Raw genomic sequence first — 16,739 nt, forward strand, 5'->3', positions numbered from 1 at the left:
AGGCAAGCAAGCGATGTAAAAAAATCCGCTTGGAGTTGAGAACCAAACTCTTTGGTGGATGCTTGTTGACGTTCTGATGATCACTTATCAGTCAGAACTTTCATTTGTGGTTTATTATCATGTTCTGACTCACTATGGTAGCCCTGCTTGCTTGAATAAGGTACGATGCGTTAGAATCATGCCCAGCAAGCTTTCACCAAGCCGATGTCGGGCTGTGAAGCGAGTTCAGCACTACAAGCCTACTACATTGCAGCGCCACCTAACAATTTTGAAAAGAAACAAATACAAGGCTGTTGGAGACTTCGTCAGAATAGACAGTGCTACTAAGAAGCGACACTACACGGCGACACTAAGAAGCGACACTAGACCGAGCGGCTTGGTCAGTTTCAGGCAAATCCGTCATGCTTTCCCCAACTCCCATGTCCTTTGAAGCTACGGACCCCTCAGCAAAATGTTCCTTCATGAGACCCGTGATCGGTATGGGCGCTTTGTTGAAGAAAAACAGTTTGTCCTTTTGAGGCCCCGTGAATGTTTGGGTCAGACCAACTGCTCATGCGTAGCTCGCACACTTCCTCGAAAAGTGGTACTGTCATCGCAAGCATAGACAAGTAGCACCATCCAGCGGAAGCCACGAAAGGCAATGCCCACGCCAGACAATTTAACCACTTTAGGTGAAAGTTGCACAGTGTAGCCATTGGCAGCACCACCTGTCTTTACGTTTTCGTTATTTTCTACCTTACTTTTAAAAACAGCTACGCTTATTAAGAGGTATATTCATGCTCTCGGTGAGCTCACCTATCGATCTAGAGCAACTTGTATTTTGACATCAGTGCCCCTTTAAACGGCCACGAAGACGACATTCAAGTCTACTTTATTAAAAGGACACCTTTTTCCCAATAACAATGGTACCAATTTCATCGCAAGCTTCGAAAACATAACCTGGCTATTGGTGAAGTAGTGACGACTCGCTGGCCACTTTCTGGCGATTTCTCTACTACGTCACACAATACTGTTTGTAAGACTGGCCAACCACCGCCAAGAAACATGACCGGGCAAGAGTGGCCTGGGACTTCTAGTTTCATTTAATCATGCAGAGAAAACACTAGTTTGGTTCATTCGAAAGATTGCCTCGTTAGAATTATACTGACACCATTTTTAATGCACATTCCGCTCAAATAAGCTACTATATACTTAGGAAAAAAAGGGAATGGCCATGCGACCCCCTAGCTCATTTCCTGCAACAGAACCTATGATGTCATATGTGCCAGCTCTGCAATTGGCTGAGGCTGACAAAAGAAAACGCAAATTAGGCACAGCTTACAAGCTTGCCGAACGAGTTATTTGCGCTTAAATGCAATGCATGTTCATTTTACAGCAGTAAGAATGGTGGGGTAAACAGTGAAGTTATGAAAGTACACGTAAGCATAGAAGTACCAACGCGCACTGCTGTTGGTACTGGGCGCACTATGCTTGTTTTAGCTGCACAGCGGTCCGACGCTTTGGGGTTGTCTTACATGACACTGGCCGATTGGCGTAAGCTACGTCTTACGTGACCCTGTTTGTCGAGCATACCCCATGTTTCACAATACAATTACTTTCTACCATAACAAAAACAACCCAGGTGCAAATACGAGGGGCATTTTTTTCACCTGAACTGGTGCAGATTAGTGCAGTGTCGTGCAGACCAGTGCAGAGTGCTACCGGGGATATCAATTAGTAAAAAAAATGAACATATGCTGCACTGCTTGCACCAGTGCAGCCAGTTCAGGTAAAAAAAATGCCTCTACGGTCAAAAACAAAGCAATGGCGGACAGCGGTCCGCAGCTGAGTATGGTAGCGCCATCTGGGAGGAGTGATGACAAGCAAAGCTGCAGCGCCTAATGACACACTGGAAGTTCGTTTGAATACCCGCCCTCGTGACCTTTTTTTCTTTTTGACCTATACAATTTTTTTTACACGCATAATTTTTTTATTAGCATTCTCACTTTCTTACGTACAGCAAACTAAAGGAACAGGAACAAAGGGTGCCAAACTGCACCTGTCTGGGTTCCTGACTCCATGCATTCTGCATAACAGGGAAACAAACAAGCTCAACTACAATAGAAACACAGAAAAAGTACACACGGTATGTAAAGGCACTAGGGATTATATAAAAAAACTGATATTGTATACAAAACCGCGGTTACATTGGAAAACAAAATCGTAAGCAGACAGCATCACACAGCAAATACAAACGACGTCAATGATTTCTTGAAGCAAATAAGAGACGGGCACTGATCAATTATGTCCATTAAGTCCTTGTTTTTATTCAAGAGGCTAAAAATTAGGTGGTGTGAACATTGAAAGCCATAATTGGTTCAGATCTTTGGCGTACTTACTAGTTCTAAATTCGAAAAACTGATTTCTGGTTAGATATGCATGTTCTTCATGGCAGCATCAGGAAAACACACGATTTGGCGGGAGAATGAAAATTTTAACCTAAATTGATTGATTTTTCAGTGAATACGGCATCGTTTGCCGCCTGACAAGCTGCTGGGGGCACTGTAAAACACAAAAGCTGTTGAATAAAACAAACTTGCATTTTGTCTACATGGCCCCTTTAATCCTTTAACTGCCACTACCAAGATAACGCATGAAACCTCCCACGAGCACCCCCTGCAACTCCCGAGTGTACTCGTGTTGCTTTCTAAACTCGCTCCCTGCCACTCCCGAGGCAACTCGTGCGAAAAAAAAAACAATTGCATTCATGTCCCTCCCGTCATCTATGGAGAGGTGTCACCTGAACACACAGAACTTGGTAAATTAAATTTTAGACAACAGATGGAGCTCACGTTTCTACACCCGCGAACCAACTTCCACTGAACCAACATCAAAAAAACACCCCGCGGAAGGGGGTGAGGAGCAGTAAAAAAAAAAAACCCGGCAGTGAAAGGGTTAAACATTATCATGCAATTGATACACTGATAACTGCGTTTCCACTGCTGGCCCATATTACGTCACTCTTGCCCAAGATATGACGCCGTAGCGCGAAATTTGAATTTTTTTCAATATTTGTCTCATTTTTTGCGGTTAAAAACTTTTTTTTCTGTTGTTGTGGCTGGAGTAGAGCCGAGTGAGTTATGAGCCACCAACGGCCAATTCTATCAAACTGAGCAAAGTTGTATTTCGTCTTCACGGTCCCTTCAAGTCCGCTTGCGTGCTTTGAAGGCGATAGCATCACGGCTTCCCTTGGCAATAGTACTTGTCAAAGACCTCTGCACGACTACATTGTGGTTGAGTTTCTTTCTTCGCTTTAATGTCGTCGTCTTTCGGCGCAAAGTACTTTGACAGGCTGACTGGCGACGCTTCACTCGAATCAGAGTTCTCTGCACTGCACTTACTCTCGAGATCAGGTGTCAATTGCCATACAAACTCAAACATGTTTTTAATTCCGTCTTTACAGTGGCAGCCTGTTTCTCTGTACTGAACAACAATTCCTAAATACCTAAGTAAGGTGAATACCCGAGATTGTTGTTTGACATTCATAATACTGTTTGCAGCTCGAAAACAAGACTCGAAACGACGCAGGTAGTACAGTCCTCCACAGGGTTAGCTGGAACGTCAAATCCTACATTAGCGTGCTAAGCTCGAACATTCTGACGTCAAACGATTCAAACCAGTGTGGAGGACTTGAGTGCCACTTTAAACTTCACTGAAGAGCAGCGCAAAAGTTGTGACTAAATTACCTTACACAAAGAAAGGAGAAGACGGCAAGTGCAAAAGCGGTGCTCCAGCTAAGACGGTGGACGACTGTACGAATATTGCCTCCATCTTTGTTCCTTAGTCCCTCTCATTTGTGTATTGTAAGCAAGTACAACAAACTGACAGCAATCATAACCCAAGGTGACAAAGAACCACCCAGAATGGCATTTTAGGCTGAGCAAGGCAGGTTTGTGGGGATGGGGGGAGGGGGGATGAAAAGGAAAAGAGAGAGATCGCAACCTTGCAGGGTAGGCGGCAGACGTTCCAGCAGCAGAGGCCAGACGGGGGCCAGACCAGTCAGGGCAACCTGCTTCGACCGGCTTCCCGCACCTTCTAGCACTGCTACGAGGGCACACAGCAGCTTCAGGCTGCGAGCCACCACTTCCACCGTGTCACCTGCAGGTGGCACACAGGTAGCTTGTTGACGAACGCTCAAGCAGCTTTACACTTCAAGACTACAGGAACAGTGGCAGTCAAACTTTGCTGTGCCTACCGTATTTTGGTGTGTATAACCCGCCCATTGTACATACCAGTTGTACTGCTGCGCATACATCGGTCTCGTATTGTGTATTGGTATTAGCCTTGGTATGTCTACATTGTTACGTAACAGCAGGACAAACGAGACGAATGATGATTGGTTGGGATGAATTGAAATCTATTTAGACGATGTCGGCCATCACAGCTCTGAGCCAGGCCACGCCAAGCTACCGGGCCAAGCACTGAGCCAAGCACCGAGCCATGCCTCTTCGTCTTCTCCTCACTGTGACAATATTTTTGGGGTATGTGCATGTATTTTGTAGGCCTAGGCCTTCAGATTTTTTACTTTATTGTCTTTTGCCTCTCGATGTACTTGTAGTTTTGTTTTGTTACCCCCCACTTCACACCTGTTTTCTCACCTTTATTTTTGTTGTAATCTGTATTACCTTCCCCATGTTTTTTTTTTAATATTGACTGCCCCTTTCTTATGACTCAATGCTCTTGCAGAGCCTGTAAGATATCATAAAAAATAAATAATACAAATGACTGAACCAATAAAAGAATAAATAAATAAACAAACAAATAAATAAATAAAATACATACATAAACAAACCAATCAAACCACAAAGAAACAAACAAACAAAAAAATAAATATATTATATTTAATGCATTATACGGTCCTTACAGGTCTGGAGGCATTACATAAAGGTCAGACAGCAATGTTTACAGGAATACAATTGAACTGAAATATTACATATATAAAAAAACATAACAGCAGCAAAGTATAACAAAAAACTGACTTGAATGAGAAAAGCACAAAAATGTTACACATTTTTCCCCACAAAAGTAACAATGGGTTCACACAGCATATACCGAACAAAATAAATGAATAAATAAATAAATAAATAAATAAATTTCCGACAAACATGCTGTGATGTCTCATCATTCTTTACACTCTTTCGAATTCAGCGTTCTTCTAGTGTACTGCAGTCAGACCTTGTAAATCCGAACTCACTTAATTTGAACTTGTGGTTTATTTGAACTGACGCCGCGGTCCCGGCAAAGTTATGTGCATCAAAATAGCTTCCGTTAATTCAACTTCTTTTCATTCGAACTAATTTTCGGGCCCCTTTTAGTTCGAATTATCAAGGTTCAACTGCATAACCTTACCAAATGCACTTGTACCATTTTTTTATAACTTCAAAGTGTTGCCCTCTCAGAAGTGTATTTTTGTGCTTGTTCGTTATCCCGTTTTTTTTTCTTTTTTGTGCCACTCACACCTGCTCAAAACCTGGCATCCAGGATAGCAGCAGCATCTAAATAAATGAAAAAAACAAGCAAGCAAACAAACAAACAAACACGCAAATAAATAAAACAAGGCTCTTACTGCAGTGGCCGCATGTGTCCCACTTGTTTGTCCCTATAAGTTATAGTTCCCTATAAGTTCCTATAGTTCCCTATAAGTTATAGTCCCAACCAAGCCTGCTTGCATACAGAGCCAGAGTGGATCTCTCACCTGGCTGGGGCCTGAGCAGCGGCCGTCCGAGGGACTCCACCAGCCGCGCCTGCAGGGCTGCCCTCTGGTCCCAGCTCTGTGCCGCACTGGCCACCCCGGACCAGGGCAGGCACAGGGCGCCGTGCACACTCTGCGCCACGAACTGCTCGCACTGGGGGAGGGGGAGAGAGGGGGCAGGGAAGAGAACCGCCACACTCTCACCAAGACACCACCAATCACAGGGTACACAACAGCACGTTTAGCAAAGGTGTGTGTGAGAGAGAGAGAGAGAGAGAGAGAGAGAGAGAGAGCCCATTTCAACCCATTAATACTCTCACCGAGGCAGCACAAGGTGCATGCAACAAGACAAGGAGGAAGAGATGGAGTTTGTGAGGGAGAGAGAAAAAGCGCTTCGACCCATTACTCTCACAAAGACATCACAAGGCGTGCAACAAGATGTTTAACAAATGCGAGAGAGAGAAAGGGAGGGGAGTGGAAGAGAAGGAAGAGAAAGGGGGGACGATAGGGGGAGAGAGTGCGCTTCAATCCACCACTCTTACCCTGACATCGCAAGGTGCACAACAAGACGCTTAACAAGGTTGAGAGGGGGAAAGATGAAGTTAGTGAGGGAGAGAGGTAGAGCATGTTTCACCCTTCACTTTCACCCAGACATCACATGGTGTGCAACAAGATGTTCTAACAAAAGTGAGAGAGACGGAGGGGAGAGAAAGTGGTACAAGGGGAGTTTGAAGAAAGAGTGAGAGCGAGAGAATTGGGAGAGAGGTAAAGAGTGAGAGAGAACCCACCTCAACCCATCACCACTCTCACCGAGACATCACTAGGTGCACGCAACAAGGCGTTCAAACCGCCCCCCCACCTGAAGCCCCAGAGGGCGCAGGGTCCTCTGGCAGAGCTGCTCGCACAACTGCTGCATCGGAGTCAGTGTCAGCAGCGCCGCCGGCCGCACCTCGCAGCTCAGCGACAGGAGCAGTGCACAGGCTGCCAGGCACACGTCACCCGGGCTCTGAAAAGGATCATCACCAACAACATTATCCTAACAACTCCTCGATAATCTCCCACCATCAGTACAAACTGCACACCATCATCATCATCACACCACAACAACCTCCCTCCCATCATCATCCGTCAAGTCAACCATGTCCGCCAACCATCAGTACGAAGCGGATATCATAATAATCACCATGACAATCATCATCGTCCTCATCATCATCATCCCTCATGTGCTTCCCACCATCAGCACAAACTGCACACCATCATGGTACACATTACAACAACAATCACCGCCATCCTTCAAGCTTTACCCACTATTCATACTTTCACGTAGCCGAGGACAACGCAGGTTTCTTCAAGGAACAAAGTTCAGCGGAGAAAACTTGTGCAGTCAACAACATGACGTGCACAGGCGAACGTCGGCGAATCGAATACAGCAGCGTGTGCCCGGCAATCATTTGCCTTTCCTAGAAATCATTTCTGGGACAGCTGAAGTAGATTGAGAACATTTACAATTATTCCAGTCTAGTGAGGACACGGTGGAGTACTCTTCCTATCAAAATGAGATAGCCTGCGTGGCATACCAAAAAAAGCTCAGCACACACGTGCTTTGCTTCGAAAACAGATAAGACGGCCTTGCGCAGCCAGGTGCTGTCGACAAAACACAAAAATAAACAAAGCAAAAGGTGTGGTTTGCACTAATACCAACTGCACACCATAATCCCCACCATCCATCAAGCACCTCCCGCCGTCAGTACTAACTGTGCACCACAAGATCATTGCCACCTGTTGCATGGTCTCCACATAAGAATGCCGGCTGGTACACAGGGAACCAGAGAATCAGTAAGGGCTCTGCCTTGATACCCACCGGCTCGCTGGACCGTCAGGCTTCCATGATTCCGTGCCAGATTCAAAAGGAACCAGATTTGCAAACTACACCTACTTTGGATCATGTGGGAGGTTAAATGTGTGCAGTAAATTCTGCACTGCTTATTCGGAATTCAAAGCTGTGACCCAGGAATCAAGAAGACACAGTCGACGCTCATTAATTCAACATAGGTTAATTCAATTTTATGACTCAAAAACGTGTAACGTTTGTAGAAAGGTATAACGGTATGAACTTCGATTTTAGTTTCCCGCTTGGTTCGACCGAGTTGCAGCCGACTCCCATTAATACGAAGTCCACAATGACCGCAAAGAACTTTAACTTTCAATTAAGCGAAAAAGCGCAAAAACAGCATTGTCATTAGTCCCCTCCTTGATTTCGTTCTCCCTTTTTAATTTCGTTCAGAATCTTGACTTTCGTCGCCAAGTCGACCTTACGGAACGGGTTGCCATGACAGTCGAGACTTGTCGCCCAACAAAGAAGGTTGAGGGCCTCAAAAGAAAGAGATGCTAATGGTGGCGTGAGTCTCAAATGGCCTGCTGCGTTATCGAATGTGTGCTGCCTCAACTGCAACGGCACTGACATAGTACAGAGAAGAGCGCTGTTTTGGTGCCTAAAAATTTTGAATTGTATCCAGAAATGTTGTGTCGATGCTTTTTATTTGGAAGAAAATTCCAATTAACTGATAAAACGGGTTATAGCTTCGAATTATTTAGCAATTTCTTCCAACAAATTGCAGGTAAAGTTGCTGTTATCAGGTCATCACTGCCAATTAACCAAAAATTGCAATTACGCAACTTCAAATTATCGAGAGTTGACTGTGTGGGGTTCTAACAGAATGAAATTAATGAAAGCCGAAGGTACTGTAACCTCCCCTCCCACCCCCCCTCTATTTTCGTAATGCTCACATAGATATTACTTTAGTGTCACCAGCATGAAGGACACTATCACCTACAGTACTCACCTTAATACCACCTGGTAATAAGCACCAACCACATCAAACATTACTAAAGCTACACTGACTTAGAAAGTGAGTGGACCCCATGGGACAGCCAAGCCCATGAAACTGGTTATTTATACGTATACGAGAAAAAAGAATGACCATACACAATGCGTATACTAAAAGCCTTGGAGTCCCCTCCCCCCCCCTCACCCCTTCCGGGAAGAGTTTAACACCTTCCTGCCCACGTCTATGCAAATCAATAGTATAGTATCGACGCTTTCAAGTTCAAATTTCGACATTTGCTCAATGAAATTCGGCGCTTTCCGAGTGCGCTCTGAGAGCTAGCACCATCTACTGAGCAATAAAGCTACTTACATCCTCTTTCATTTTTTCTTTTTTCTGTGCGCTGCGACTTTTTAAAGCACTGCCGGTGTCATATGACGGTCGCTTGGATGATATGGAGATAGTGTCGATATAAAGCGCGATGGTGCTGCGGAAACGCCGCAATTTAGCAATTTGGAGAATTTTACATGCAACTTTTGGATGATATTAGCAGCACTGACTCTGAGCACAACACTTCGTCATCGGATTTCAGCACTGAAAGTAACAGTGCGCCAAACCGTCCCAGAACATGATAGCCCTTTTCAACACAAGCCCCAGAAAATGCAAGAGTATAGAAATTGTGAAATGTGCTACAAACAAAAAACAGTGGAGCAGAAAACCAACGTTTTCTGCAATGCATGTGTGCCCAACCTTAGCTTCGAGGAACTGCTTCGCATAGTGACACAAAACTCACTAGTGCTAAAATATTTTTTTGTAAGTCAAAAAATTTTAGAGTTAGGCATCTGATATTTGCAGGATAGTAAAGCACTGATAGTATACGTACAAAATGTATATCTAGCTTTTTTCTGTTTTCTTTTTCACATAAAAATTTCTGTGTGAAACAATCACCACTGCAAAAGAATTTTACTCTTTTAGAAGTTGATACCCTACACTTATATGTTGCATATTGTTTTGCAACTGGGAAAAACTTGTAAGCTAGACTACACAAAATCCCTGCTTTTCCTGTGGGCAGGAAGGTGCTATAGGTTATGTCTAAATAAAGCCACTAGGTAGGCTTTAAAATGCGCTTATTTAAAACACTTGGTCTGAACTCTAGGCCAGCAAGGCTTGGGTGACTTCGGACAACCTCTGCTTCCCGTCCTCTCCGTTTCACGCTTTTTCTCACGGCATGCTATAACGGCTTGACGTTTGATACCTAAGAGACTACTCTGTACGAACAGACCCAAAATGACAAAGGTTACGTAGATGGACAAAATGAACTCATTTTGTCTCACAAAAATTTAGACATATCTAGATAGACGTGCACACATTTTTCTACAAACCATCGGTTTTTCGCTTCTCTACTATCCGGGCAACCTCATGCAATTGCCACTAACAGAGTCTACGCTACAATTTGAACCTGGCAACAAACATGTTTACGCAAGGGAACTTACATTTTACATCGAAACACAGGTTGGAACCATACACAAATTTTATCACCCCAAAAATATTGCTGCTCCCCAGTGCCAAGCTTCTATTCAAAATCAAGACTGGGGACTTCTTTGACAGCGGCTAAAGTTGGCTTTCTGTCTTTTTTTTTTTTTTCACCCGCCTTATTCAAAATGTTGGATACACAAAACGTGATAACCGAGGTGGGAGATAATAAGTGCAGAAGGACCAAGGGGCAATCTTAAGTTAACAAGCCCTGGGAAGAAGAGAAAAGCTTTTTCAAAACCTCACATTTGCCGGCAAGTCGCGTTGGGACCACAACAGGTGTTTTGGCAGAACCTGAATACCAGCGGCATTATTCCTCTTTTTTGCAGCGAAGCTGTCTTGTGCTAGGTTGCGGCCAAAATTGCGTGCGCCTATTGGGTCGGGTCGCCGAAGAATTGCACCCGCTCGCTCCAGAGATAGCATAAAATGCTCTGCAGCAATCAATCTAATGTAGGTATCTGAAAAAAAATCCCACTGAAATTGGCCATTAAGACGACTCTATCGTTATGACAAGTTTCATTTGTTTGTAATTAGTTAGTTCCCAGTGAAGTCGTAAATGTTACGGAATTCCTGGGAGCTGCCGAAAGTGTAGTTACCGAAAACAGCTGCAACCCCTGTTTCATCGAAACTACCCTCAAAACAAATTATACGAGAATTGATTTAGAATTAATTCCAAGGAAGTTGTGCGTACGTGCCTTTATTTGCCCAGTTTATTCACCATACGTAACCCAGTATGGTTATCGAACAATACAGGTTTGCAGGTCTTTACAACGATAGAAGGGCCCCAAACTTATTTCACGTCTATCGCGGCATTTCACGGGAGATGAACAAGATACGTTGTTAATTTTGACAACAATCTTAGCAGCGCACATTTACTCCACAAGACCATTGATTATGGGAGAAAACACAACACCAAACTTGGGCGCGCCGATGGCCAGAGCTGCTACGTTCTCTTCTCGCAAGATCGAAAGCCTCTGCCGAACTTGGCACAAGCAAGACAGACTCAAAGTTGGGCTCACCGGTTGAAGAATGAACGGCAAAGCGAGCTCAACCAAGAGCTCCGTCGGGGGCGGCGATCCGCGTAAGTAGCCGCACAGCGACCGTACGGCTGCCATAAGCTGCACCTGCCTGCACAGCACATGCACCAGAGAACCCCGCCTGTATCTCGCCTATATCACTACAACATCAACCTCAGATAACAAAAACACAGCTCTGGGCACTTCAGCGTGGCATGACGACCAAATACAAGTTGGTTCGATTTGAAAGAAATAGCCTTTGGTAACTCACTGATCAGGTACATTCCATCCATGAAAGACGTTTGGGACCAAAAAATTGTCCAAAAAAGCATTTTTTTTTAGGTATCACTTTTCTCTTGATTTGCAGTTTTTCCTCCCAAAATTCCGTACTTGGAACGGTACCAGGTACTTATAGAAGCCATAGAGGCCCGATTTCCACAAAAATATAATTTTTTCATAATTCCACACTTCACCACGAGTGGTATTAAAGTGATAGTAAATTCTTGAGAGGTACATCCCAGCATGTAGATCATTTCTTTTGCCCTGTGAACCTGAATGTTTCAACCATCCAAAAAGGGAAGCAGATTTTGCTTTTTGTGTTTAAGTAGTTATTTAATTAGCATTTTTTTTTAGTGGTTAGGAGGAGTAGTTCAAACCTAGAAGTTAGGATTGATGTAAACTTATATGCGATTGAAAAAAAAAAAAGAAACTGTTCGCCACATTTTATTCTCCAAAACTTCTGGTATCTATTCATGCCTTGCTGGTAATGTCTTGTTGAATAGGTAGTTTTTTACCTATTGCTCTCGAGAACAATCAAGGAATATTTTTAATCAAACCAGAAACTAATTATCTCACATTAAAACTAATTGGATATTTGAAATCAGCCAAAAAAGCTAAATAAGCCCATGAAGTTTCATCAACAAAGTTTCTAAGACCAGTGTGCCCCCATTAAGCCTTTTCATTAAACCTTGTTGGCACCAGTGGCAAGGAACCATTCTGAATGCCCATTTCAAACACCAAAGTTTAATGAGCTGTAAAATTAGTTCTAAGCGGTGCCTCAAAACACAAATTCTCTTATTGTGCTCACCCGGGCTCATAGTATTGGAAAATATACAGATTACAGTTTTATGGATAACACTGTTTCGTCTATTGTTCTTCCAAAAGTGGCTAATTATCTCTAATTATCTTGGTAAGTAATTGAACGACTCAAAAAATAATGGCACATTTGAAATCAGTGGGAAATAAGCAGCAAGACTGACAAGTTTTACAGAGTTTACTTAACAATTAAAGTAAGCGGTTTTAAGAGCAGTGTCCCCCCTTAAACACAGACCCAAGGATGCCCCCTACACCACCACGCTCAAGAGAGAGGTCAAAGAAAGCACCTCCAGCAGAGCCCGCAGCGGCAGTGCTGGCATACAAACCACTAGCTCTCTCTCAGAAACTTGACGTATAACACAGGCAGGTCTGTTTGTGCAAAATGGACTACTTTTTTCCCGTACGAAGCAGAAGCCAAACTTACACATCCACTGCCTCAGCTGCTAAGGCCTTGTCCGCACATGAAAGCAGCTCCTTCCCTGAAAGGGCCACCTGGCAGAGCCTGCACATACAGTGAAACCTCGGTGTAAAAAACTCCAACTTAAGGGGGGGGAAGGGGGGGGGGGGGACATGGCTCTTAAAGCAATTTCTTTTAATTTTTAAGTGAACTCTGTGAAACTTGCCAGTCTTGCTGCTCTTTTCCCACTGATTTCAAATGTGATATTATTTTTTCAGTTGGTCGAACCTTGGTGGCACCAGTGGCAAAGAACCATTTTAAATGCCCATTTCGAACACCGAAGTTTAATGAGCTGTAAAATTAGCTCCAAGCGGTGCATCAAAAAACTGCTTCGATTATTGCGTTCACCGGGGTTCGTAGTATTGGAAAATATAAAGATTACAGTTTTATGACCACCACTGTTTTGTCTATTGTTTGACTAAAAATGGCTAATTATCTCTAATTATCTTGGGAACTAATTGACCAACTGAAACAATAACAGCAAATTTGAAATCAGTGGGAAAAAACTGCAAGACTGACAAGTTTCACAAAGTTTACCGTAATTACCCGATTCTAACGCGCACTTTTTTTCCGGAAAAATAGGTCGAAAAATCGCATGCGCGTTAGAATCGGATACGAAACCGAAACTGCCGAAACAACGGAAATTTCGTCCCGCCCATCGCCATAGCCATCTCTAGATGGCGCCAAAGCTTTTAGCAACGATTTTTCGGACGCAGGAAGCATAGGCGCCTAGGCTTTTCTATCGGCGTTCACACAAACCGTCAAATCGTTCCACTTGCGCGCTCGATAACCGCAGTGGGAGCAGCGGCTCTCACGCGTTCAAAACCAGTATAGTTGGTCGTGTTCAAAACGAGCGGTCGGCTGAAGCGTGCGCCTCTGGAGAAGATCGCAGGATGGGCGTGCGAGGCGTGGGCCACGATCCCATCGACCATGGTTGAACGTCCGTTATGAAGTGTGGCATCGCGAACGCGCTTGACGCCACCAAGGACTAGATGTTGTGGTCAGCGGAGAGCGACGAGGAGTGAGATGAGTGACATTACTTCGAGAAATAAAATCCCCCGTTTGTCTCGCATTCGTTTTTCGTGCTCGCAAAGTTCCGTGCGCGTTACAATCGGAGGTGCAAGTTTTTTCGGTTTTTTTGCCGGGGAAATCGGATGCGCGTTAGAATCGGGGGCGCGTTAGAATCGGGTAATTACGGTACTTGAAAATTTAAAGAAATTGTTTTAAATTAAGACCAGTGTCCCCCCTTAATTAACAACCCCTGAAGTTTTAAGAACCCCTTAAGCCACAGACTAAAGAAGTAAACTCCGATTTTTACCAACTTTGTTACATTGAAGTTTTGCTGTAATAAATTGCGCCTACTGCGACCCCGCTACAACTGAGGTCGAGGTTTTGTAGTTACGGCCATTCGTGGTCTGAGCTACTTTCAGACAGTGGGAAGGCGAGAAGCTTCACGTTGAAAACAAATGCCTCTTACTAAGCGTCGGCTCAGATTTTCACCCACTTGAATTCCCGAGACTTCCAAGCTAAGCCGAATCATGACATTTTGACAGAGTTTGTGCAATACAACCTTCATTACATAAACAAAAATGTTTAACGAAGGTGCCATTACCAAATATACGGTCTTCATAACCGCTGAACCTCTGCGAAGTCTCTTTTTGTTCCCACCGCTTCCTTTGGAAGACAGATCAAAGCAACGTGTGCTTACATATTCATTTTTCTCTAAACCGGCCCTCTAATGCTCTTTGAGCAGGTTCATTTTTAGTAATAGACCCGCTGCGGTGGCTCAGTGGCTAAGGTGTTGTGCTGCTGAGCACGAGGTCGCGGGTTCGATTCCCGGCCGCGGAGGTCGCTTTTCTGATGGAGGCGAAAAGCAAGAACGCCCGTGTGTACGAGATTTCGGCACAAATTAAAGATCCCCAGGAGGTCAAAATTAATCCGGAACCCTCCACTACGGCGCGCCTCATCGCCTGCATTGCGTTAGCGCGTTAAACCCTACAATCAATCGATCAATTTTTAGTAACAGAGGTGCAGTCATAACTCTAGCGTAATGCATTCCCTTAACGCCTTAACGCGCTTACCTGGTGATAACTTCTTTCACTAGGTGCGGCTCCAAGAGGGAAGATAGCCTTTGCAAAGCCTGGAGGAGGACACACAGGTAGCCGAGTCGACCAGCGGTTGCCGTGCCCATCTTGTACATGCCAAGCTCTGGTTCCAACTGCGTCAGCTTCACAAAGTGCACACACAAGGCAAAAACATCATGAACAGATTACCCACACCTCAACCCCCCTTTGATTAATTAACTAACTCAGGATGTGAACTTCGCATGAAATAGAGAAAAAAAATTACAGCCATTCCACTCAATGTGAAAGCTGTTGGCAGTGCAGAGCAGTGATTCGCCATAATGGGCTGTGGCGCCATTATCCGCTCACTGCTACCACCCAGTGCAATTCAAATTTCCCACCTCCACAGGGCTCGCGCGCCCCCTGCCTCAAACCGTGCTAGCGGGAGTTCTATTCTTTTTGTGCTTACTTTTCCTCCCCACGGACCACCGTTGCACTGCCACTTTTTTTCATTTACTATTGTAAAAACCAACCCAACGAGCGCTCCCAACTAAATGAACGCGGGCACTGGCAGTTAATTGCGTATATTTTGCCTCAAATGTACCTGCAGTTTTCTTTACGCTAAACAACGGGGAGATGTATGACAAGCGCCAGCAGTTCGCGAGTTTCGAACGCTTATGACTACATAAACCACTTGGCATTCGAAGCCTCTGGGTTACACCGCGACGACGGAACGTCATGTAGCTCTACTTGGGTCCAGCGAGCAAGCTACAACAAGGTGAGCCCTTAAAGTGCTCTGCACTTAAAATGTGTGCAAATGAGCCAAAACAACCGGCAACACGGCCTGCATGTTATGGGCCTTAACACGGCTTGGCACAAATTTGGCAGTCTTTATAACTCACTTCGGTGTCCCTTCACAAAGGTCCAGTGACTGCCCAGACAATCTGAAACTGGATAGAGACAGGACGAGGGAAGGAATGTCCTCACCACCAGCGAGCAGACATCCTTGGGCCGCACTTCGGCCGCTTTGGAGACGAGCGACAGCTGGCGATCGCACAGCTGGTGGCCGCGCCTTTGGAAGCACCGGACCAGCAACTGCGGTACCAGCGCCTGCACCAGCTCCCCGTATGCCTCCCCTGTCTGGGTAACCAGCATCCAGCTCAACACGATGCCCCACGCCTCCAAGCACACCTGGTACCTCTCCAAGCTCGTCTGCGTGGTAACAACGCGCGGCACCGAGCGATTTCAAAGAAACACACCACCAATTTTTTTGTGGAGTATACACTCTCTATACCAAATGAAAAGGCATCACTTGAAACACTTCGAACAAAAACGGTTTTCCTGGTAGGGCCGTAGAGCATTGCAAAGTGGAATCTTGCGACCTATCAGCCTCAGGTATGCTGCCAAAAGCAGTGCTTCGCAAATATGACAGTGAGCCACATGGTAACATACTTTTAACCGTATGTGAGATGAAAAGCGGTACGTGCTGTATTTAAAAACCTGTTCCCAGCTAAAACACTAATGCAATGCAGTCTTTTCTATTATTTCATGTGGTTTTCCGCCTTCTTGAATTTGATAATGTGCACAGTGATGACAGTAGCTAAGCAAACATGCGAGACAACACTACGAGTGCATTTTGTGCCTCAAGCACGAGTAATACATGAACGTTCAATGCGCAAACTTGCAACTAACTTTATTAGGAAGAAACGCTTTTTTACACACACCAAAATAATCACGTCGTCCCCTTACACAGTCTTCCACACGACACTGCTGGGGAACGTGTTCAGACTGTCCGGTCATTACAAGGCATCACCTTGGCTTAAAAAGTACTTCTTTCTCGGTGAGCGTGAGGGAAGGAATACTCACACAATTATCACCGGCACGTGTGATCTCATGTAAGAGCAGCATTACGTAGAGCACCGAGTTGACGGACTCGGGAGATTATTGAGGCACATGAGATCACACGTGCCGGTGATAATTGTGCGAGTATGCCTTCCCTCACGCTCACCGAGAAAGAAG

The 16,739-nt window shown here is 44.7% G+C and overlaps 1 protein-coding gene across 1 annotated transcript in view; it reads right to left on the reverse strand.

Annotated features, from left to right (window-relative positions):
* Positions 1-16,739, reverse strand: part of LOC144138354 (exportin-6-like) — a 130,547-nt gene that overhangs the window by 92,458 nt on the left and 21,350 nt on the right. The window contains exons 8-14 of the mRNA XM_077670593.1: positions 15,708-15,932; positions 14,739-14,884; positions 12,625-12,702; positions 11,109-11,217; positions 6,591-6,737; positions 5,735-5,885; positions 3,982-4,137 (exon numbers count right to left, since the gene is read on the reverse strand). Coding sequence (XP_077526719.1) covers positions 3,982-4,137; positions 5,735-5,885; positions 6,591-6,737; positions 11,109-11,217; positions 12,625-12,702; positions 14,739-14,884; positions 15,708-15,932 — 1,012 coding nt within the window. The remainder of the gene's footprint in view (positions 1-3,981; positions 4,138-5,734; positions 5,886-6,590; positions 6,738-11,108; positions 11,218-12,624; positions 12,703-14,738; positions 14,885-15,707; positions 15,933-16,739) is intronic.

Source organism: Haemaphysalis longicornis, unplaced genomic scaffold, assembly GCF_048455015.1.
Source record: "Haemaphysalis longicornis isolate Haplotype H1 unplaced genomic scaffold, Haemaphysalis longicornis Haplotype H1 scaffold_5, whole genome shotgun sequence".
NCBI classification, from domain to species: Eukaryota; Metazoa; Arthropoda; class Arachnida; order Ixodida; family Ixodidae; genus Haemaphysalis; species Haemaphysalis longicornis.